Source organism: Coregonus clupeaformis, chromosome 9 (genome assembly GCF_020615455.1).
Source record: "Coregonus clupeaformis isolate EN_2021a chromosome 9, ASM2061545v1, whole genome shotgun sequence".
NCBI classification, from domain to species: domain Eukaryota; kingdom Metazoa; phylum Chordata; class Actinopteri; order Salmoniformes; family Salmonidae; genus Coregonus; species Coregonus clupeaformis.
The window spans coordinates 22,715,490-22,741,382 of NC_059200.1; the positions used below are offsets into that span (position 1 = coordinate 22,715,490).

The 25,893-nt window shown below is 44.6% G+C and overlaps 1 protein-coding gene across 1 annotated transcript in view; it reads right to left on the reverse strand.

Annotated features, from left to right (window-relative positions):
* LOC121573486 (integrin alpha-1) overlaps positions 1-25,893 on the reverse strand; it is a 94,567-nt gene that overhangs the window by 17,012 nt on the left and 51,662 nt on the right. The window contains exons 4-13 of the mRNA XM_041885522.2: positions 19,617-19,705; positions 17,189-17,303; positions 15,892-16,019; positions 10,190-10,338; positions 9,623-9,773; positions 8,435-8,609; positions 8,010-8,083; positions 5,960-6,104; positions 3,018-3,160; positions 647-790 (exon numbers count right to left, since the gene is read on the reverse strand). Coding sequence (XP_041741456.1) covers positions 647-790; positions 3,018-3,160; positions 5,960-6,104; positions 8,010-8,083; positions 8,435-8,609; positions 9,623-9,773; positions 10,190-10,338; positions 15,892-16,019; positions 17,189-17,303; positions 19,617-19,705 — 1,313 coding nt within the window. The remainder of the gene's footprint in view (positions 1-646; positions 791-3,017; positions 3,161-5,959; positions 6,105-8,009; positions 8,084-8,434; positions 8,610-9,622; positions 9,774-10,189; positions 10,339-15,891; positions 16,020-17,188; positions 17,304-19,616; positions 19,706-25,893) is intronic.

The following is a 25,893-nucleotide window of genomic DNA, read 5'->3' on the forward strand; positions in this document are numbered from 1 at the left end:
CGAGCCACGGCCTGTTCAACCCATTACCATCCAGAAGGCGAGGTCAGTACAGGTGCATCAAAGCTGGGACCGAGAGACTGAAAAACAACTTCTATCTCAAGGCCATCAGACTGTTAAATAGCCATCACTAGCCAGCTACCAGCCGGTTACTTAACCCTGCACCTTAGAGGCTGCTGCCCTATATACATAGACATGGAATCACTGGCCACTTTAATAATGGAACACTAGTCACTTTAGTAATGTTTACATACTGCTTTACTCATCTCATATGTATATACTGAACTCTATTCTACTGTATTTTAGTCAATGCCACTCCGACATTGCTCGTCCTAATATTGATATATTTCTTAATTCCATTCTTTTAGTTTTAGATTTGTGTGTATTGTTGTGAATTGTTAGATACTACTGCACTGTTGGAACTAGGAACACAAGCATTTCGCTACACCCGCAATAACATCTGCTAAATAAGTGTATGTGACGAATACATTTTGATTTGATTTGAATTATATTTCTATGATAACACACATACCCCCAAAGTGCAACAACAATATAGTAGTAATGTTAAATAGTTACATGAATGATATGACCTTGATGTTTGAACATAATTTACTATGATGAATCAGGTGAAGTACATGCACACACACACCTCATTGAGTTTGTAGACGTACACCTGTCCCTGTTCGTTCCTCTCGGGGCCCATGAACATAGGAGCTCCCACCAGAAGGATGTCTGTGTAGGAGTCCTGGTCAACATCCACCGTCTGGAGCACACTGCCAAAGTAGGAGCCAATCTACAGGAGACAGACATAGGTCAAAGTAGGAGTCAATCTACAGGAGACAGACAGAGGTCAAAGTAGGAGTCAATCTACAGGGGACAGACAGAGGTCAAAGTAGGAGTCAATCTACAGGAGACAGGCAGAGGTCAAAGTAGGAGTCAATCTACAGGAGACAGGCAGAGGTCAAAGTAGGAGTCAATCTACAGGGGACAGACAGAGGTCAAAGTAGGAGTCAATCTACAGGAGACAGACAGAGGTCAAAGTAGGAGTCAATCTACAGGAGACAGGCAGAGGTCAAAGTAGGAATCAATCTACAGGAGACAGACAGAGGTCAAAGTAGGAGTCAATCTACAGGGGACAGACAGAGGTCAAAGTAGGAGTCAATCTACAGGAGACAGGCAGAGGTCAAAGTAGGAATCAATCTACAGGAGACAGACAGAGGTCAAAGTAGGAGTCAATCTACAGGAGACAGGCAGAGGTCAAAGTAGGAGTCAATCTACAGGGGACAGACAGAGGTCAAAGTAGGAGTCAATCTACAGGAGACAGACAGAGGTCAAAGTAGGAGTCAATCTACAGGAGACAGACAGAGGTCAAAGTAGGAGTCAATCTACAGGGAGACAGGCAGAGGTCAAAGTAGGAGTCAATCTACAGGAGACAGGCAGAGGTCAAAGTAGGAGTCAATCTACAGGAGACAGGCAGAGGTCAAAGTAGGAGTCAATCTACAGGGGACAGACAGAGGTCAAAGTAGGAGTCAATCTACAGGAGACAGACAGAGGTCAAAGTAGGAGTCAATCTACAGGAGACAGACAGAGGTCAAAGTAGGAGTCAATCTACAGGAGACAGGCAGAGGTCAAAGTAGGAGTCAATCTACAGGAGACAGGCAGAGGTCAAAGTAGGAGTCAATCTACAGGAGACAGGCAGAGGTCAAAGTAGGAGTCAATCTACAGGGGACAGACAGAGGTCAAAGTAGAGTCAATCTACAGGGAGACAGACAGAGGTCAAAGTAGGAGTCAATCTACAGGAGACAGGCAGAGGTCAAAGTAGGAGTCAATCTACAGGAGACAGGCAGAGGTCAAAGTAGGAGTCAATCTACAGGGGACAGACAGAGGTCAAAGTAGGAGTCAATCTACAGGAGACAGACAGAGGTCAAAGTAGGAGTCAATCTACAGGAGACAGGCAGAGGTCAAAGTAGGAGTCAATCTACAGGAGACAGGCAGAGGTCAAAGTAGGAGTCAATCTACAGGAGACAGGCAGAGGTCAAAGTAGGAGTCAATCTACAGGAGACAGACAGAGGTCAAAGTAGGAGTCAATCTACAGGAGACAGACAGCTCATGTTTTAATTTAATTAAGCAATAATGTCAGAGGGGATGTGGTATATAGTATATACACTGAGTATACAAAACATTAAGAACACCTGCTCTTTCCATGACATAGACTGACCAGGCGAATCCAGTGACAACTATGATCCCTTATTGATGTCACTTGTTAAATCCACTTCAATCAGTGTAGATGAAGGAGAGTAGACAGGTTAAAGAAGGATTTTTAAGCATTGAGACAATTGAGACATGGATTGTGTATGTGTGCCATTCAGAGGGTGAATAGGCAAGACAAAACATGTATTTTTACTGCTCTAATTACATTGTTAACCAGTTTATAATAGCAATAAGGCACATCAGGGATTTGTGGTATACTCTGTGTTGCGTCGTGCGTAAGAACAGTCCTTAGCCGTGGTATATTGGCCAGTATGAAAATGTATGCACTCACGAACTGTAAGTCGCGCTGGATAAGAGCGTCTACTAAATGCCTAAAATGTAAAAAATATACCACACCTCCTCGTGCCTTATTGCTTAAATATACCACGGCTTTCAGCCAATCAGCACGCAGGGCTCGAACGACCCAGTTTATAATATAACCTTAACCTCTTCTGAATCTCAAACTAAAGTAGAAACACAGTATGAGCTCATGCCTTGACATCAGGGACCTAATCTGAATTTTATGCTTTCAAATACAATTACAGTACTTTATTTTCTGCTCACCTTTCAGACTCTCAGTCCATTCCTATCTAATGTATACGAATGATGTCCTCAACCAGTTTGTGTGGCGTTGGTTACAGAATGTATAGTCTCTTCCCACACTGCGGTGTCTAACCCTAACCCTTGAGTTCGGCAAAACAACCTACATAATGTAAAGATGTGTATTATGAGATGGTGGTGGAAGATGGATGAATGATAACTGAACACACCTGCTCTCCTTTCAGTACTTGTGTGACTGTGGTGTGTTTCCCATCCAGTTTGTACACAATGACTCTGCCTGTGTGGTTGTATCGCGGTGCTCCCGTGATGTATAACACACCGTTAGGAGTTGATGCTGACTGTACGGCATAACCTGCAGATACGGCAGATAAAACACACACACACACACACACACACACACACACACACACACACATTAGAGCAGTTCATGACCATAGCTTAAGGACACAGCGTGTCTCTATTAGTGGGTTATTTTAGTACATCTTCCTCCTGGCATTAGCTTAGTTTAGTCTCATTGTTAAGAGGACGTGACCTTGGGACTATAAGGTTCTATGTGCGCAAAGCATAGTTGTGAGATATTGAGCATAAAAGTTTTCACATACCAGATCTCAGAACTGTTTTGTAGTGAATTCTTCTTTCATAACCCATTAAGGTCCTCACCTAAAGTGAAGACTATCAAAATCCTGAAACACTTGTAAATCCGTTTTTTTAGGGGGGTGTAATCGCAGATAGAACCTTATGGCTCTGAAATGTCAATCTGGGTTGAGCCATAAGGTTCTATTTGACACTTCTGAATTAGACATGTTCTGTTTTCAAGAAAACTGTAGCTATTTAAATACATAAATGATAGAATAACACATTTTTACCACGATAGTAAGAACACATCATCGAATACATTAAGAAATGTATTATGATCAGACAAATTACTGTTATCACTGAACAATGATGTGACAACATCATTTACCTAAAGATTTGACAGTCATTTTTTTTTCTTGCATTCCATTATGGCTAGACTAGCTTAGACCATACTTAGAGGGACATGGCAAAGATGTGTTCTGATTAGTCCGTCTGTATTTATTCAGGCTTGTGATTGGATTGCAGATAGAACCTTATAGCGCCACCTTCAAATGGGTTTATGCAGATAGAACTTTGTAGTAAAAAGAAAACTAACTTCACAGACATAAAGAAACATCTCAATATCAATTATATGTGACTAACACATTTTTGACAAAAATGTCAGCTAGAACCTTATAGTCCTAAGGTCTCGAGGAAGCAGTAAAACACTGAAGAACAGAGAGGAGTGTGTGTGTGTGTGTCACGGTGTGTGTGTGTGTGTGTGGTTCATTCTCTGAACACTGTACCGAAATGAGTTTATAATGATCTGATGTAACTCTGCCAGTGTTTGAGTTTGTCTGAAACGAACAACCACACAGATTGTTCTCGATGACACTTTTCTTTAACATTATTCTTGAATCCATCACAGCGTCTTCACTGTGGCCCACTGCCCCTTGTGCCCCCTACTGCTGGTCAGGTGTATTTATTTGAACGATAGGTATGATGTGCCATGAATAGGTATTCTTTACATTTAAGTAATTTAGCAGACGCTCTTATCCAGAGCGAGTAGATTGTTTTTTAAGGTTGAAATGTGAAATTAATATGGTTGATTCTTAAGGTTAGGGAAAAGTGCAGTGAATAGTGCCACTGTTTAGGACGTCAATATAAATGAATGTATTTATGGTTGTTTGTCATTTTGTCTAGCCTTTTAATCATTATATGTGTTATTGTTCTACCATCGAGGACCACTTTGGGAACAAGCGTTTTAATTAATAGTTTCAAGTCATATCCTCTGGGTCCACATTGTACATTCTGTTGTATATGTCTGTTAGCCAAAATAAAATAAATTCAATTAAAAAGGTATGAGTGGGTGAGGTGGGCTACTGTTAACCCTGTGTGTCTGTTATTTCAGTTAGAGTATAAGCATATCTGCATCCCAAAAACCACCCTATTCCCTATATAGTGCACTACTCTTGACCAGGGCCCATAGCGCTCTGGTCAAGAGTAGAGTAATATGAATGGAACAGGATGCCATATGGGGACGCAGTCCATGTTTCTGTCTATTTTAGATTGATGGTGCTGGACCTGTGCTGTTTATACAGGAGCTGGGAGGCACTAAGGACTTGGCCCACTGTCTAGTTTCCAGTGCCAGTACAGGTTGTCATTGTACCGTAGTCTAAATAAGTAGCTGTTCTTCTTAAAGATGCACTATGCAGAAATCGCTCCGCCATTTCCTGGTTGCTAAAATTCTAATAGTTCACCTAATTTTAGTTTTATGTGACAAAACAAGCAACTATAGTGTAGAGAATCATTGTACCATCTAAACAGCTGTGAAATACAGTATAATTTCCAATAACCAAAAATATTTGATTTTCAACTGTTTGAAGTTGGTGTACAAAACTGAAAGTAAAAGACGCAAAATGAAACTTCAGACCGGGAAGCATAGAAATAGTCCACATAGAACAGATCTACTGCTTCTTAGACTTGCTTTTACTGAGAATGACAGATCTATAGCTTACATTTATTTTGGGTCGCCCAAAAAGTTACATATTGCAGCTTTAACTGTCTTCAGTTCCATTGAAAATTAAAATACTTTTTTCTACTTTACTTTATTTTTCCCTTCAGGGAACTTCATGTGTTGGTTCATAAAATCAAATCAAATGTTATTTGTCACATGTGCCGAATACAACAGGTGTAGACTTTACCGTGAAATGCTTACTTACAACAATGCAGTTCAAGAAATAGAGTTAAGAGAATCTTTAGTAAATAAACTAAAGTAAAAAAATGTATTAAATGTAACACAATAACGAGGCTATATACAGGGCGTACCGGTACCGAGTCAATGTGCAGGGGTACAGTACATATAAAATATAAAACACAGTAGGTCTACACTGTAAACCTACACAGACATTACTACAGTAACAGAGGACAAGGCAAGAATCAAACTATAAAAACAGTATGGTAGGTAAATAAATACAATGCAATCCATGCGGGTGGTTTGTATGGTCTGGACTCACTCACGTACCCTACCAGGCTGTGTGCGTACGTGCGTATGTGTGTGCGTGTGCGTGTCTGGTCTGGACTGATATGTACTTACCCACATACCCCGCCAGGCTCTCCTTCCTCTCATCCAGGGGGTCTTGGAAGTCTGCGTTTAGGGGAACAACGGTACCCTGGTCGGTATGCATCACCACTGTCCCGTTCCACTCATACGCCCCCACAGCACCCAGCATCACACCCTCCTACGAAAGAGAGAATGAATGAATGAATGCCTTTTATTTAACAAATTAAAAATACATACTGAGTTGCCACACGTGAGTACAACAATAAAGTCAGATGCAAAACTCAATAAAGTCAGATAAGATAATTTATTTCCATTGTGGTCCTCGTTATTAGACAGGCAACAGAATGGACAGCGCAGAGATACTAGGGAGCTCATCTCCTGTCTTTGTAATGGCGTCTTCTGTGACAGCATGGACAGGGCCATTGAGGACCTCTATCCAACTCTATGGGACAGCTATGCTACAGCACAGGAAACATGAAGAGATCCCACAGGAAGTGGAAAAGTGTCAGTGGAGTAGAGCTAAATGGGACCAGAGACCACAGTGACAACTGTCACAATGCACCGTGTCAAGTAGCAGTTCCCACACATAGAACATGAAGACTCTGTTTCGGTAGATACAGGAAGACAGGACGGGGTGAAGTATTTAACAATAGGGAGATATTCTTAGAGTGTTAGTGAGACTGGGGTTGGGCACAGGGCTTACGATAAGTGCAATGGGATCTTTAGTGACCACAGAGAGTCAGGACACTCATTTAATGTCCCATCCGAAAGACAGCACCCTACACAGGGTAATGTCCCCAATCACTGCCCTGGGGCATTGGGATATTGTTTCAGACCAGAGGAAAGAGTGTCTCCTACTGGCCCTCCAACACCACTTCCAGCTGCATCTGGTCTCCCATCCAGGGACCAACCCAGCTTAGCTTCAGAGGAAAGCCAGCAGTGGGATGCAGGGTGGTATGCTGCTGGCCCTGTATGTCTGGGTCTATAAACATTGTGTAAGTGATATGAGGCATGGGCAGGGGAGGAGAGGGCAGGGGAGGAGAGGGCAGGGGCCATGACACAGCTTCAGCTGGGAGTGACTGTGTTTATACTAGGTGACATAGGGGGAGGGGGGACAGGGAGGAAGAGAGAGACAGAGAGAGAGAGAGAGAGAGAGAGAGAGAGAGAGAGAGAGAGAGAGAGAGAGAGAGAGAGAGAGAGAGAGAGAGAGAGAGAGAGAGAGAGAGAGAGAGAGAGAGAGAGAGAGAGAGAGAGAGAGAGAGAGAGAGAGAGAGAGAGAGAGAGAGAGAGAGAGAGAGAGAGACGGGAGAGAGAGAGAGAGAGAGACAGGGAGAGCGAGAGAGAGAGAGAGAGAGAGAGAGAGAGAGAGAGAGAGAGAGAGAGAGAGAGAGACAGAGAGACAGAGAGAGAGAGAGGGTGACTCAATAGGACAGGATGAGAGCATGTTTGCTCACACTCTGATGACTGCACCCAAAGTTTGGACAAAGTGAACATCCTCTCACGGAAAATACATATATTTGTAGTTCTTCCCTCTCTTCCCCCATAGCAAAGTACAGGTCTCTCTGGGCTGAGAGAGGAGATGAAAGGACGGAGAGGAAAGAGGGTCCCTATGTCTCCAGAACATTTGTTGGATCACAGTGAAACAGGGATAGATGAGACGGTGAATGACAGATAACACAACACACACCATTGTTCTGTACTGTATCTGACTAGGGCCGATCAGCGGACAGTCACAGATTCACAAACGTGATCTCCTATAAACCGATCCCCACAGTAATATGCTGCACCCTTTAGCCCAGTTGGCTAGTAGGAGTTAGTACACTATTAAAATAAAGTCTTGAAATATCTTTAAAAAAAATAGATCAATTCTTGCAACTATTGCCTCTCTGTGTTTTGGGTGTTGAGAAAGCAGAGTTGCATATTTTGAAACCCGTTTAACAGTGTAGGGTAGTGGAGAGCAGGGGTGGAAACAGGAGGAGAGGTGCGGGCACTGAAACTAGCCTGGATTCCAGTTAGGGTTAGTATGAGTTGGTTAGTAGGAAAATAAATCAGGGATAGAAACAGGAGTGTGGAGTGGACTCACTTCAGAGGTGTGGGCACTAAATCCAGCCTGGGACATCTCCATCTCAAAGGACGAGGTGTAGTTACCTGACGTTGCTGTGGAAAGGACATTGATGGGTTATTACATTATTACATGGTCACGTGGTCTTGTTATCACGATGGGTATCAAAAGACCATGTAGAGTTGATATGAATCTGGTAAATCTCTCTGATCACTTTCACCAGTATTTAGGTCTGTAGAGAGGAGGACATCTGTAGTAGAGGTTTAGCATTGCTACTACCTTCTTGAACCTTGAAGGCTTTTTGGGTCAGTGGTATTGTACAGTGCTTATTCAACGATTATGTGTTACAGTGCAGAGGCTTGTGAGTAAGTGAGAATAAATACACACTGCCACTTTTATCACCGAGTTCAAACATAGAATGTGATTAATGAGGGGAGTCATCCTACCCTCCAAGGCAAAGATCCTGCTCCCCAGGGCATCTACGATGTTCAGCAAGGCAAACTCATCCGACACGTTGAAGAAGTGATCTCCCACAGGATCACTGGAGATCGATTGGATCTCCTCGATGAACTTCTTCACCTCCTTGATGCTTCTGTTGTTCCTGTTGTAATCACCAAGCACCTGAAAAAAAGGTTTTATTTTATTTATTTAAACCTTTATTTATCCAGGTAAGTCATTCATATTTTCAATGACGATATAACGTCTGAGAAACAGTACTCAATATACACTGAGTATACAAAACATTAGGAACACCTGCTCTTTCCATGACATAGACTGACCAGGTGAATCCAGGTGAAAGCTATGATCCCTTATTGACGTCACCTGTTAAATCCACTTCAATCAGTGTAGATGAAGGGGAGGAGACAGGTTCAAGAAGGATCTTTAAGCCTTGAGACATGATTATGTATGTGTGCCATTCAGAGGGTGAATGGGCAAGACAAAATATTTAAGTGCCTTTGAATGGGGTATGGTAGTAGGTACCAGTCACACCGGTTTGTGTCAAGAACTGCAACGCTACTGTTTTTCACGCTCAACATTTCCTGTGTGTATCAAAAAAGGTTCACCACACAAAGGACATCCAGCCAACTTGTAAAACATTGGAGTCAACATGGCCCAGAATTCCTGTGGAACACTTTCGACACCTTCTAGAGTCCATGCCCCAACGAACTGAGGGCAAAAGGAGGGGGTTGGGGGTGCAACTCAATATTAGGAAGGCGTTCCTAATGTTTGGTATACTCAGTGTACAGAATGTGGTCCATGTAAGAAACAGTACTTGAACCCATAACCTGGTCCTGTCTAGGCTAGAAAATTCCCAGTTTGAGGAATTCTAAATTCCTTTCCTACTCATTCTCTCCTGATTCCAAGAAGCCTCCAACCAGGATTTCTGGAAAACCTGGGAATTTGGGGAAAGTTGTGCAACCCTTATCCTGCCTGCACCAAGCTAGTGAACCATCTAAACTAGGTGATGGATGGTGTGTTTATTTGAAGTATGTCAAGAGACCTGACTGTGAGCTTGTCCTGACTACAAGGTCTGTTACAGCTCTGCTCTCACTGAAGTGAGCAATATGATGGATGAGGTATTGTTGTTATTGAGGTATTATGGCCTTACAATTTTGAGATGGCCTTATACTTACAGCGATACCGAACCTCTCGATATCGTCCTCCGCACATTCTTCGACAACCTTGTCGAGGTTATAAAAGTCATGTGACTCTCCATCCGTCACGATTATCATGACCTTCTTGACCCCTGGCCGCGCCCCTCGCTCCACAGTGAAGGCCTCTTTCCTGAAGGGTCAACAGGGACGATCAGAGGTTAAATGTCAAAGGTCATGGCATAAGTAGGGATATCCCTGTGATCATGAGACGTGGAAAATAGCATTATACATCAGATCTAGTTCAACAAAGGAAAGTGTATTTCCTCGTTCAGGACACACAAACCATATAATTAGGAATTAGAATATTTAATTTAAATTGTATCTCTATGACGCAAACACCCATTAATTCTACACATTAAGAGAGCAACAACTTGAAAATCCTTCATTAATTTTCACTCACTTCACACACAGTAGAAGAAATAGACATGCTTAATTAACTGATTCGAACATTAAACTCAACTGAACTCAATTCAATTAAGTCCAATTGAAGTAAATTCAGCAGGACTAAACTGGACCAGACACCCCTGGTTTACTGTTGTACTGTACCTTGCAGTGTCAATTCCCAGGGCGGTCATAGTCTTGAAACCTGTTTGCTGGGGAAGTTTTGCCACTTTGGCCAGGAGGGATTGAGTGGTATCAAACTGGCTGAGGTTGACATTGTGAATGACGTCCTCTCCATACGACACAATGCCCACCTGGAACAGAAATCTTCTAAATCAGACAGACGGACACTCACTCAAATACACACATCTCATCTTACTTACTCTCTTCCATCCAACCCCCTTTACCCTCATCTCACTCTCTCCAATTCCCTCTTTTCTAACTGTCCCTTCCTGTGGCACACTCCAGTACTCCGAGACAGTCTGGTAAGGGAGGATATGTGGTTTGGTCTGGTGATTCTAATGTGATGTCATTCTCTTTATAAAGCAGGGAGGATACTTTTCCGGCTACGGAATATGTGAACTATAAAGGGAGAACTTCATAGGGTAATATTTTCCAGCGCCGCACAGAGAAAAACGGTTATTTCACCATTAAACTAAACCACCGTGAACCAGCTCCTCTCCAGGGTTCGGGGTATTCTGAAGAGGAATCTCCACATAATGCCCTGGGACATTAAACTAATAATAGTATGGATGTTGATTTAACAGTGTTTATTGTGAGACCAATGAATAATGACTGTAATGAATAGATGATCATAATATCCATGCAGCTCAAAAGCAAGACGGTAACATTTTACGCTGTTACGTAATGAGAAGACAGTGAATTGCATCAGAAGAATGTGACAACCCAGTTTGAGGTTATTGAGCTGGTGGTTTCTTTCTATCCTTCTATCCCAACCTTCTATCCTCTATCCCAACCTTCTATCCTCCACCCCAACCTTCTATTCCTCTATCCTCTATCCCAACCTTCTATCCCAACTTTCTATCCCAACCTTCTAGCCTCTATCCCAACCTTCCATCCCAATCTTCTATCCTCTATCCCAACCTTCTATCCTCTATCCCAACCTTCTATCCTCCATCCCAACCTTCTATCCTCCATCCCAACCTTCTATCCTCCATCCCAAACTTCTATCCTCCATCCCAAACTTCTATCCTCCATCCCAATCGTCTATTCTCCATCCCAACCTTCTATCCCTCTATCCTATATCCCAACCTTCTATCCCAACCTTCTGTCCTCTATCCCGAACCTTCTATCCAAACCTTCTATCCTCTATCCCAACCTTCTATCCTCTATCCCAACCTTCTATACTCTATCCCAACCTTCTATCCTCCATCCCAACCTTCTATCCTCCATCCCAACCTTCTATCCCAACCTTCTATCCCAACCTTCTAGACTCTATCCCAACCTTCTAGCCCAACCTTCTATCCTCTATCCCAACCTTCTATCCTCTATCCCAACCTTCTATCCCTCTATCCTCGATCCCAACCTTCTATCCTCCATCCCAACCTTCTATCCTCCATCCCAACCTTCTATCCTCCATCCCAACCTTCTATCCTCCATCCCAACCTTCTATCCCAACCTTCTATCCTCTATCCCAACCTTCTATCCCAACCTCCTATCCTCTATCCCAAACTTCTATCCTCTACCCCAACCTTCTATCTTCTATCCCAACCTTCTATCTTCTATCCCAACCTTCTATCCTCCATCCCAACCTTCTATCCCTCTTTCCTCTATCCCAACCTTCTATCCCAACCTTCTAGCCTCTATCCCAACCTTCTATACCAACTTTCTATCCTCTATCCCAACCTTCTATCCCTCTATCCCAACCTGCTATCCCTCTATCCTCTATCCCAACCTGCTATCCCTCTATCCTCTATCCCAACCTTCTATCCCTCTATCCCAACCTTCTATACCTCTATGCTCTATTCCAATCTTCTATCCTCTATCCCAACCTTCCCAACCTTCTATCCTCTATCCCAACATTCTATCCTCCATCCCAACCTTCTATCCCTCTATCCCAACCTTCTATCCCAACTTTCTATCCCAACCTTCTAGCCTCTATCACAACCTTCTATCCCAACCTTCTATCCTCTATCCCAACCTTCTATACCTTTATCCCAACCTTCTATCCCTCTATCCCAACCTTCTATCCCTCTATCCCAACCTTATATCCTCTATCCCAACCTTATATCCTCTATCCCAACCTTATATCCTCTATCCCAACCTTATATCCCTCTATACTCTATCCCAACCTTCTATCCTTCTATCCCAACCTTCTATCCCTCTATCATCTATCCCAACCTTCTATCCTCTATCCCACCCTTCTATCCTCTATCCCAACCTTCTATCCTTTATCCCAACTTTCTATCCCTCTATACTCTATCCCAACCTTCTATCCCTCTATTCTCTATCCCAACCTTCTATACCTCTATCCTCTATCCCAACCTTCTATACCTCTATCCCAACCTTCTATCCCTCTAACCTCTATCCCAATCTTCTACCCTCTATCCCAACCTTCTATACCTCTATCCTCTATCCTCTATCCCAACCTTATATCCCTCTATACCAACCATCTATCCCTCTATCCTCTATCCCAACCTTCTATCCCTCTATCCTCTATCCCAACCTTCTATCCCTCTATCCTCTATCCCAACCTTCTATACCTCTATCCCAACCTTCTATCCCTCTAACCTCTATCCCAATCTTCTACCCTCTATCCCAACCTTCTATACCTCTATCCTCTATCCCAACTTTATATCCCTCTATACCAACCTTCTATCCCTCTATCCTCTATCCCAACCTTCTATCCCTCTATCCTCTATCCCAACCTTCTATCCCTCTATCCCTCTCTCAACCTTCTATCCTCTATCCTCTATCCCAACCTTCTATCCTCCATCCCAACCTTCTATCCCTCTATCCTCTATCCCAACCTTCTATCCCAACTTTCTATCCCAACCTTCTAGCCTCTATCCTAACCTTCTATCCCAACCTTCTATCCTCTATCCCAACCTTCTATCCTCTATCCCAACCTTCTATTCTCTATCCCAACTTTCTATCCTCCATCCCAACCTTATATCCTCCATCCCAACCTTCTATCCTCCATCCCAACCTTCTATCCTCCATCCCAACCTTCTATCCTCCATCCCAATCTTCTATCCTCCATCCCAACCTTCTATCCTCCATCCCAACCTTCTATCCTCCATCCCAATCTTCTATCCTCCATCCCAACCTTCTATCCCTCTATCCCAACCTTCTATCCCTCTATCCCAAACTTCTATCCCTCTATCCAAACCTTCTATCCCTCTATCCTCTATCCCAACCTTCTATCCCTCTATCCTCTATCCCAACCTTCTATCCCTCTATCTCAACCTTCTATCCTCTATCCCAACCGTATATCCCTCTATCCTCTATCCCAACCTTCTATCCCTCTATCCCAACCTTCTATCCCTCTATCCCAACCTTCTATCCCTCTATCCCAACATTTTATCCCTCTATCCTCTATCCCAACCTTCTATCCTCCATCCCAACCTTCTATCCTCCATCCCAACCTTCTATCCTCCATCCCAACCTTCTATCCCTCAATCCTCTATCCCAACCTTCTATCCCTCTATCCTCTATCCCAACCTTCTATCCTCTATCCCAACCTTCTATCCCAACCTTCTATTCTCTATCCCAACTTTCTATGCTCTATCCCAACCTTATATCCTCTATCCCAACCTTCTATCCCAACCTTCTATCCCTCTATCCTCTATCCCAACCTTCTAGCCCAACCTTCTATCCTCTATCCCAACCTTCTATCCTCTATCCCAACCTTCTATCCTCCATCCCAACCTTCTATCCTCCATCCCAACCTTCTATCCTCCATCCCAACCTTCTATCCCTCTATCCTCTATCCCAACCTTCTATCCCTCTATCCTCTATCCCAACCTTCTATCCCTCTATACCAACCTTCTATCCCTCTATCCTCTATCCCAATTTTCTATCCTCTATCCCAACCTTCTATACCTCTATCCTCTATCCCAAACTTCTATACCTCTATCCCAAACTTCTATACCTCTATCCCAACCTTCTATCCTCTATCCCAACCTTCTATCCTCTATCCCAACCTTCTATCCTCCATCCCAACCTTCTATCCTCCATCCCAACCTTCTATCCTCCATCCCAACCTTCTATCCCTCTATCCTCTATCCCAACCTTCTATCCCTCTATCCTCTATCCCAACCTTCTATACCTCTATACCAACCTTCTATCCCTCTATCCTCTATCCCAATTTTCTATCCTCTATCCCAATCTTCTATACCTCTATCCTCTATCCCAAACTTCTATACCTCTATCCTCTATCCCAAACTTCTATACCTCTATCCCAACCTTCTATCCTCTATCCTAACCTATCCTCTATCCCAACCTTCTATCCCTCTATCCCAACCTTCTATCCCTCTATCCCAACCTTCTATCCCTCTATCCCAACCTTCTAACCCTCTATCCTCTATCCCAACCTTCTATCCCTCTATCCTCTATCCCAACCTTCTATCCTCTATCCTCTATCCCAACCTTCTATCCTCTATCCCAAACTTCTATACCTCTATCCCAACCTTCTATACCTCTATCCTCTATCCCAACCTTCTATCCCTCTATCCCAACCTTCTATCCTCTATCCCAACCTTCTATCCTCTATCCCAACCTTATAGCCTCTATCCCAACCTTCTATCCTCTATCCCAACCTTCTATCCCTCTATCCCAACCTTCTATCCCTCTATCCTCTATCCCAACCTTCTATCCCTCTATCCTCTATCCCAACCTTATATTCCTCTATCCTCTATCCCAACCTTCTATCCCTTTATCCTCTATCCCAACCTTCTATCCTCTATCCTCTATCCTCCATCCTAACCTTCTATCCTCTATCCCAACCTTCTATCCCTCTATCCCAACCTCCTAACATCTATCCTCTATCCCAACCTTCTATCCTCTATCCCAACCTTATATCCTCTATCCTCTATCCTAACCTTATATCCTCTATCCCAACCTTCTATCCCTCTATCCTCTATCCCAACCTTCTATCCCTCTATCCCAACCTTCTAACATCTATCCTCTATCCCAACCTTCTATCCTCTATCCCTACCTTCTATCCTCTATCCTCTATCCCAACCTTCTATCCTCTATCCTCTATCCCAACCTTCTATCCTCTATCCCAACCTTATATCCCTTTATCCTCTATCCCAACCTTCTATCCTCTATTCTCTATCCTCTATCCTAACCTTCTATCCTCTATCCCAACCTTCTATCCCTCTATCCCAACCTTCTATCCCTCTATCCCAACCGTCTATCCCTCTATCCTCTATCCCAACCTTCTATCCCTCTATCCTCTATCCCAACCTTCTATCCCTCTATCCTCTATCCCAACCTTCTATCCCTCTATCCTCTATCCCAACCTTCTATCCTCTATCCCAACCTTCTATCCTCTATCCCAACCTTCTATCCTCTATCCCAACCTTCTATCCTCTATCCTCTATCTCAACCTTCTATCCTCTATCCCAACCTTCTATCCCTCTATCCCAAACTTCTACCCCTCTATCCTCTATCCCAATCTTCTATCCTCTATCCCAACCTTCTATCCCTTCTATCCTCTATCCCAACCTTCTATCCCTCTCTCGTTCACGGGCCAGTGTAGTTGATACTGGGTTCTTAAAGGGTTCTTTGGTGAAAATGTTCTACCTGTCTGGAACCATAAAGGTTCTTCTACAGGGACAAAGTGTACCTTCATCTAAAGTGTTACCCGTGTTTTCTACTGTACTGAAAGGAAAAATTACCTGGGACAGTTTAGCTCCAATTTCGATATTCTTCAGAAATTTGACCAGGAATTCAATGATGCTGGTCCAGGGCCAGATACTGTTGGAGCCGTCAAGAACCATGACAATGTCAAGCTCTTTGGCACACTCTGCAACACAAGAGGGGTTCAAATAATGGGGCAGTTATTTGTGTAACACAACCAATATACAGTATCACATACAATGTAGAAGTCCATTAAAGAACATTATATGTGTGTTTTGTACATTATTGTTTAAACTATTAAAGCCACAGACAGTTGACAACAGTTTTTACAATAAATACATGAAATATTTGGTTTGGGCTGTGGAGAGAGGTGAAGAGAGGGAGAACGCTACAATACAGAGAGGCTCTCCCATCTAGTCCCTCTGAGACTTGTAAAAAGGCCTTGATAAAAAATTGCAATTTTTAGTAATGTAATGGACATGCCTTTTAAGTGGTATGCTGGTATGGATATTGAAACATATTCACAGGCTACTTTAGAATACACTTAGAATGCATGTCCAATCCCGTGCCTAAAACTACAGAGTGGTGAGGAGCTGTGGAGTTCACTGTACTGTTTACCTTCATTCACTGATCCCTCTCTGTGGAGAGAAGACCGAGAAGACAACTCTAAATTCGGCCCTAACTTGGGCATGCATGGGGGAGTCGAGAGACTGGAGAGTAGTTTAGGCTAAGTGGAATGCTCTTATGTACACAAGTGATGTCTCTCTCTGGCCACGTGGCTCTGAGGTGGGGGAATGGAGGGATGCTCAGAGAGGAATGGAGAGTGTTGGGGCGGGGTGGAGAGAGATGGTGAGTAGAGGGAAGAGGGTGAGGGATGGTGTTTATCTGGTCTGTCTGTGCTCTGTGTTCTGTGCCTTGGGGTGGAGGGATGTGTAGCAGCAAGGTCGCTCAAGATTGACTTCGAAATTAGACGTCCATCCATGTCCTGAGGACGTTGGGAGATGCCTTCAAAACCCGCCACTAGGGGCAGCGTTGAGCGCTACGTAATTACCATCAAGTAGGCTTGGGTTTTGATAGGGTGTTGTGGATCAGGATGGTGGATGGGTGTAAGCCGCGAACTCCGGCTCCGAGGGTCGCGTGTTTAATTCCAGTGGTAGACGCTCGTTTTAAATTGTTTTGTTCTAAACCTAACCCTATGCCAAACCTTAACCCTTAACTTAACCAATCGGAATGAATGCCTAAACTTAACAGTGTAGTTGTTTCTGTGTGTAAAGGAAGGAGTGTGAGGGATACTGCCGTCTATGTTCAGTAGTTAGGGTTAGGGTGAAGTTGTACCTTGCACAGCCGGGGCGATGGAGTTGAGCACCTGGAAGGTTGAGCTGACGTTGGTACAGACCCCAGAGATGTACGTCTGCTGACCACACATGTAGCCGTACTGGGGACCACAGGCCTGGAAGACAAGAGCACACACATACGCACACTTGTCACGTGCGGGATCTGAAACAGGGTTTGCCACAGGAAAAACCTTAACTCTTAGCCCAATAGGAAATGTCCTGGCACTGATTTTGAAGTCGCAGGCAGGGCTACAGGGCTACTTAATCATGAGACCGTGACCACTACACACACACAGGGTTAAAGTGTTTAATTTGGACTCAAAGTAACTGACTCTCTGAAGTACATGATCTGATTGGCTAAGACTCTCTATTCAACAGTCCTTATATGAGCAGTGAGGTACAAGCACAGTGAAAAGGCAGAGGGGAAAGTTCTGGTCAGACCCGGACCTTGTAATTACTCTCTTATAATGTCATCATTATAAATACTCAGACCTATTCTTCCAGACAGACACAGAGAGACACAGAGAGAGAGAGACACAGCGAGAGAGAGAGAGAGAGAGAGAGAGAGAGAGAGAGAGAGAGAGAGAGAGAGAGAGAGAGAGAGAGAGAGAGAGAGAGAGAGAGAGACAGAGAGAGAGATGGGTCTGTAATTACAAGCAATATTTGGAAAATGAAATTACTTTAAATTCTATAACTCTTCCAGATTATGTCCTTAGTGTTTTCCTACAGTTTACTCCCAACTCTATATATGAGGGATTTAGGAGATTTAGGAGACTGAAACAAGTTCTGATTAATCCGTATTGCACTGCATGTCAGCTCCACATAAAGTAACCACCATAAGGTATGTGTGTGTTATACACTACCAGTCAAAAGTTTGGACACACCTACTCATTCAAGGGTTTTTCTTTATTTTTACTATTTTCTACATTGTAGAATAATAGTGAAGTCAAAACTATGAAATAACATATGGAATTATGTAGTAACCAAAAAAGTGTTAAATAGCCACCCTTTGCCTTGATGACGCTTCACCTGGAATTATTTTCCAACAGTCTTGAAGGAGTTCCCACATATGCTGAGCACTTGTTGGCTGCTTTTCCTTCACTCTGCGGTCCGACTCATCCTAAACCATCTCAATTGGGTTGAGGTCGGGGGATTGTGGAGGCCAGGTCATCTGATGCAGCACTCCATCACTCTCCTTCTTGGTAAAATAGCCCTTACACAGCCTGGAGGTGTACTGTTGAAAAACTAAAATGATAGTCCCACTAAGCCCAAACTAAATGGGATGGCGTATCGCTGCAGAATGCTGTGGTAGCCATGCTGGTTAAGTGTGCCTTGAATTCTAAATTAATCACAGACAGTGTCACCAGCAAAATATCACCACACCATAACACCTCCTCCTCCATGCTTTACGGTGGGAAATACACATGCAGAGATCATCCGTTCGCCCACACCGCGTCTCACAAAGACACGGCGGTTGGAACCAAAAATCTCAAATTTGGACTCCAGATCAAAGAACAACTTTCCACTGGTCTAATGTCAATTGCTTGTGTTTCTTGGCCCAAGCAAGTCTCTTCTTCTTATTGGTGTCCTTTAGTAGAGGTTTCTTTGCAGCAATTCGACCATGAAGGCCTGATTCACACAGTCTCCTCTGAACAGTTGATGTTGAGATGTGTCTGTTGGCTGCAATTTCTGAGGCTGGTAACTCTAATTAACCTATTCTCTGCAGCAGAGGTAATTCTGGGTCTTCCATTCCTGTGGCAGTCGTCATGAGAGCCAGTTTCATCATAGCGCTTGATCGTTTTTGCAACTGCACTTCAAGAAACTTTCAAAGTTCTTGAAATGTTCCGGATTGACTGACCTTCATGTCTTAAAGTAATGATGGACTGTTGTTTCTCTTTGCTTATTTGAGCTGTTCTTGCCATAATATGGACTTGGTCTTTTACCAAATAGGGCTATCTTCTGTATACCCCCCCCACACACCTTGTAATAACACAACTGATTGGCTCAAACACATTAAGAAGGAAATAAATTCCACAAATTAACTTTTAAGAAGGCACACCTGTTAATAGAAATGCATTCCAGGTGACTTCCTCATGAAGCTGGTTGAGAGTTCCAAGAGGTTGCAAAGCTGTCATCAAGGCAAATGGTGGCTACTTTGAATAATCTCAAATATAAAATATATTTTGATTTGTTGAACACTTCTTTGATTACTACATGATTCCATATGTGTTATTTCATAGTTTTGATGTCTTCACTATTGTTCAACGATGTAAAAAACACTAAAAATAAAGAAAAACCCTTGAATGAGTAGGTGTGTCCAAACTTTTGACGGGTAGTGTATATGTCAGCTCTACATATAGTAACAACCGTACAGTCCACTGGCTGTTGCAGTCCAGGGCTGACATCTACATTGTCACGTGTCCTCTTACCAGAAAGCCTCCTTGAGGGTTGGTAACCAACGTCGTTCCCATGGTCATGTTTTCCTTGACTTCATGCAAGTTAGGAATTGTTGTGTTTTCTGGGAAAATATGTAATAAAGTCAGTGAAACAAAGAAATAACAGCTGCTCAAATTCCTGTATCCATTTTCCCATAGGCAGAAAGACAGACCACACCTCAAGCCCCCCTTGAACCCCTCTGGACTTCACTTTTAACAACGTGCACTATTGACATGTAGTTATTTATAGGATCGTTCGTTAATTTACCATCCCTTTCTCAGACAATGATGGATGGAATATGATCTATCTCTACAGTCTTCATATTTTGTTTTCCAGCGTAAAAACTGTAGTCTAGTAAGAGCATGACGCTAGCTATGCCAGGGTTGTGGGTTTGATTCCAGCTGGGGTCACAAATACTAAAATGTATGCATGCACACACTGTTTGGTTGAACGTGTCTGCTAAATGGCATATACACTATGTATAATTACATGTGCTCTCTGTCTAGCAGCATTTTTTAAAGCAATCTCGTCAGTAATCATGTGTCACACCTGTCAATTAACGGGTAAACCTAATCAAGCTATTAAGCCGGTACCGCTGTTTCCTATTCCCGTAGTCAGCCAGCCTTTTGGGTATTTGATGGATGACTGTGTTGGTCTGCCTCGCTCTCAGAATGGTAGTAGTTACCTGTTCGCTGTGATGTCAGACCACTAGGTTTCCTGCTGCCTATCCTCTCCGTTCTATCACATCTAAGTCCGTGTTAAAAGCTTTGACTCAGTTGATCTCGCTGTTTGGAATCTCTAAGGTTATTCAGTGTCCAAGATTCTAATTTCACCTCTAATCTGTTTGGTCAGGTCCTCCAACAGCTCCATATTAAACACAATTTGGCTTGCGCCTATCACGCGCAGAGTCAAGGAGCGCTGGAACGTTTCCATCAAACACTTAAGTCTTTGTTGAGAGCTTATTGTACGGAGATGGATAAGGATTGGGAGGAGGGGTTGCCATGGTTACTGTTAGCCGCCAGGGAGGTTTCACAGGAGAGCACAGGTTTCAGTCCAAATGACTTGGTGTTCGGACATAGTGTCCGTGGGCTTCTAGCAGTGCTCCAGGATGACTGGAATTCTCCTAAGCCACCTCATGTCACGATCGCCGTTAGATGAAGCGGACCAAGGCGCAGCGTGATATGCGTACATTCTTTTATTGCAGTACACAACACGAACCAAAACAACAAAACAAACGATACGTGAAGTCCTGGGTTGAACACAAACCTTCCGGAACAAGATCCCACAAAATAACCGTGCCAAACAGGCTGCCTAAGTATGGTCCCCAATCAGAGACAACAAGCTACAGCTGCCTCTGATTGGGAACCACCCTGGCCAACATAGATATACATGAACTAGAACACAAACCTAGAAAACTAAACAATAGAAAATCCACACCCTGGCTCAACATTTAATAGTCCCCAGAGCCAGGGCGTGACAGTACCCCCCCCAAAGGCGCGGACTGCGACCGCGCCAACCAAACACAAGACTGAACACCGGTGGAGCGGATTGCTCTGGCTCCGGCGTGGAGCAGCTGACCGGTGCCGGACCAGGCACCGGTGGAACAGGCACGGACCGTGCCGGACTGACGACGCGCACCACTGGCTTGGTGCGGGGAGCAGGAACGGGCCGGACCGGGCTGACGACGTGCACCACTGGCTTGGTGCGGGGAGCAGGAACGGGCCGGACCGGGCTGATGAAGCGCACCACTGGCTTGGTGCGGGGAGCAGGAACGGGCCGGACCGGACTGACAACGCGCACCATTGGCTTGGTGCGGGGAGCAGGAACGGGCCGGACCGGGCTGACGACGCGCACCACTGGCTTGGTGCGGGGAGCAGGAACAGGCCGGACCGGGCTGGCGACGCGCACCACAGGCTTAGTGCGGGGAGCAGGAACGGGCCTGACCGTACTGGGAACACACACCACTGGCCTTGTGCGGGAATCAGGAACGGGCCAGACCGGACTGGTGACACACACCACTTGCTTGGTGCGAGGAGTGGGCCTGGGTTTCCTCATAAACCTCCGCTCCCTCTGCTGCCTACTCAGTTCCTCTCGCCGTGCCTCCACACTATCCTTCTCCCTCGTGACCAGTGGCCCCCGTAACCTGGCGGCCTCCTCTGCCAACCTGCTGAACCGCTCTATCGCGGCCTCCCGCTGCCTCGTCGTCCACGGCGTGAGCCCCCCCCTAAACATTTTCTGGGCTTGTCTCTCCCCCGTGCTCATGGCCTCCATCCCTCTTGCCAGACTCTCACTCATCTCCTCCCAGGTCCATCCTCTCTCCTCGTCACACTGCTTGATCCAGTCGAGGTGGGATCTTCTGTCACGATCGTCGTTAGATGAAGCGGACCAAGGCGCAGCGTGATATGCGTACATTCTTTTATTGCAGTACACAACACAAACCAAAACAAACGATACGTGAAGTCCTGGGTTGAACACAAACCTTCCGGAACAAGATCCCACAAAATAACCGTGCCAAACAGGCTGCCTAAGTATGGTCCCCAATCAGAGACAACAAGCTACAGCTGCCTCTGATTGGGAACCACCCTGGCCAACATAGATATACTAGAACTAGAACACAAACCTAGAAAACTAAACAATAGAAAATCCACACCCTGGCTCAACATTTAATAGTCCCCAGAGCCAGGGCGTGACACCTCAGTCCCCATTATCTTATGAGTGTGATTTCCGGCGACGCCTGTATGCCACTGGTGAGATGGCTAAAGAGAAGACGTCTTCTTCACAGGGGAGGATGAAGGGAATATTTGATCGGCGAGCTGAGTCTCGTCACTTTAGTCCAGGTGACCAGGTTCTTGCTCTGCTGCCAATTGTTGGTTCTCCTTTTCAAACCAAATGTCAAGGTCCATATACGGTTGTGCGCCAGTGCACTGAGCAAAACGATCTAGTTGCCACTCCGGAACGGAGGAAAGCGCACCAACTGTGCCATGTACCTCTGCTAAAACCCTATTATGCACGTTCCTCTGGGGCCGAAGAGTGAGTCCGCAGAGGACGGTAAACCTGTTCTTTTGGCCGGTACTGTTACATCGCTGAGTTCTTCTTTTTGTCATGCTATGTCCGTGATTGGTGAGGAGGATGTCCCTGGTCCCGACGATTGCGTACTGCAGGGTAGATTGAAAAATTCAGAGTCACTGGATGTTTTGGATAGCCTTCTCACTCATCTACCTGCTGATAGGCAAGACGAGTTGGTCGGTCTGATTCAGAGTTTTCCAGTTTTGTTTTCTGATACACCTACACGTACAAACTTAATAGAACACGATATTGATGTTGGGGATGATGACCCCATCCGTCAGCGATTCTATAGAGTTTCTTCAGAGAAACTTAGTTGTCTGGATGCTGAGATTAGGTACATGCTGGTGAATGATATTACAGAGTCTTCTTTCTCCAGCTGGGCTTCTCCCTGTATCTTGGTCAGTAAACCGGATGGGACAAACATATTTTGTACAGACTACCGTAAGGTAAACAGTGTCACTAAACCAGTTTGATTTCCTCTTCCTCAGATGGAGGACTGCGTTGAGCAAGTTTGTGAGCAAGTTTGACCTATTAAAGGGCTATTGGCAGGTGCCACTGATACATAGGGCACATGGAATCTCTGCCTTTATTACACCCTCCGGTCTGTACTCGTATTCGGTTATGAGTTTCGGCCTGCGTAACGCACCTGCCACCTTTCAGCGCCTTATGAATAGGCTTGTCTCCGGTCTGGTCTGGTGCGCTGTTTATCTGGACGATGTAGTGGTTTATGCAGATACTTACTTGGGAGGAGCATCTGTCCCATATTCAAGCCTTGTTCGACCGCCTGGCTGCGGGTCGCCTCTCTGTCAATCTGGCAAAGTGTGAGTTTGCTCAGACGACCGTTATATACCCTGGTTGGGCAGGGTGAAGTGCGTCCTGTTCGGGCTAAAGTGGTAGCTATTGATGCTTTTCCACTACCAACCACTAAAAAGGAACTGATGCGTTTCTTGGGAATGATTGGTTATTACCGTAGTTTCTGTAGGAACTTCTCTACGGTGGTCTCTCCCCTGACAGATCTGCTGAAAGCTAAGGCAGTTTACGTCTGGTCTCCTCTCTGTCAACAGGCTTTTGAGGATGCGAAGAGGCTGCTTACCTCAACTCCGGTGCTGGTTGCTTCTCACATGGATTTGTCATTCACCTTGCAAGTGGATGTGAGTCACGTGGGGGCAGGTGCAGTCCTCCTGCAAGCTGATGTGTCTGGTGTTGAGAGGCCTGTTAGTTTATGCTCCAAAAAGTTTAACCGATCAGTTGAACTACTCCGTGGAGGAAAAAGAAGCGCTAGCACTCATACGGGCGCTACAACACTTCGAGGTGTATGTCGGGTCGGATGTAGTACCTATTGTGGTCTACACCAACCATAACCCTCTCACCATCTTGAGGTCTATGATGTGTCCTAACCAGACGATAATGAGATGGTGTTTGTTTTTACAGGCATTCCATCACGATGTGAAGCACATCAGGGGATCTAATAATGTTGTTGCTGACGCTCTCTCTCATGCGCGCTGTTCCTGAACGCGTCTGGTCCTATTGATCGGTGGACACGCGTTTTCTCATATGCGTTGTCCCCGAGTGTATGCGTGTCGTCCATGTGACCGGTCACTGTTGATTCTGTGTTTTGTATTGTCCTGTTCTGTCGCTCCTGTCATCTGTTCCCTGCTGTCCTCGTTTTAGTCTTTCCTCTTAAAGGTTGCTTCCTGTGCGCAAAGGTCTGTGAAATGGGACACACCTGGGCCTGGGCTCGGGTGTGTCCCGGGGATATATACACCTTTCCCCCATACAGCGAAGAGATTCTCTCCACACAGACACCCTGTTGTTTTTGGTTGGGGCATTTTGGAGCTTCGTTGTGTTCGTTTGTTTTGGCACCTCTCAACACCCCTCACCTTCACCATCTATGCACCCATCCACTCACTTACACTACTGACTACACACACCACTGCTACTTGGATATAGTTTACTTTGTTGAATAAATATATTTGTTTCTTTATGTCCGCGTTGTCTTCCTCTTTGTTACGGGCTACGAGACGGTTCGTAACAGTAGGTACTCTCATGTTCTCATAACTCACATCACGTCCAGTGGCTGTAGAACAAAACGGCCATCAAGCTATAGGACAATACAGCCGTTGTAAGACTGACACTGTATATGACCAGATCGTCATCTGGAGGACAAATATCCTTATCTCTTACAAACTTTAGCAGGGCACATTCATAAATCTAATACATAAACCATGCATTTCCTACAGATACCAAAACAACAGATAATGTCAATGTTAAATATATATTATGTACCCCAAATGTAATTGATTCAGTTCCATTATATTGATTTAGTAATCCTAACTAAGCTCAACCCTGCCTGCTGAAAGGGAGTCAGTAACAGGGTTGGGGTCAAAACCATTTAATTTCAGTCAATGGAGTTTCCTTCCTTAATTTACTTTACTGAAATGGAATTGACCCCAACCCTGTTCAGTATTGAGTCAGCGTCATTAGAAGCCCAGAGGCTGAAGCATGAAGCAGTGGAGTGGAGTCATATTGGTTATCTGGTTAGTTAATGATGATACAGTTATGAGTGGATGAGATGAGACATTAAAATCCTGTTTATGTAGTGTTTTCCTGTTCTGCTGTGGTGCTGCTGTGCCTCACGTCCTGTCCAGCATACTGTCAGGGAGGGAGGGAGTCCCAGACTAGACCAGTCCAAGATGGCGTAGCAGTGCGGCCGTGTTTTCTGTAGTATCCTTGTGTAAATAGCCATTTTTTTTAGTTTTTTTGTCTATTTTGTATATATATCTCAATTTTACTTTTCATTCTTTAACTGAATATACTTTCGTGCAACCCGACTCACCCAACGTGGAAAGGATTCTATTATTTCTTTATAATTTTTATCAAGAACCTTAAGCTGAAACTAGTCTAGCTGCAACCGAATGGCTGTGGTAGCCAGCTAGCTAGCTACTTGCTATTAGCCACCGTTAGCGTCTTCACCATTGTCCGTGGCCTGCACTACCCACCAGCCAGCACTAGCTCTAGCCTGGACAATATGTCGGCCAGTCTGCACAGTGTGCTATCGACCCAAAGCATATCGGATTTTCTGCCGGAATCACTGGACCCTAGCACCTGGCTACCACTACCCCGGCCACCAGCTATGCACCCTCCGCTGCAACTTGCCCATGCCCCCCCGCTTCTCCTTTACACAAATTCAGACAGCTGATGTTC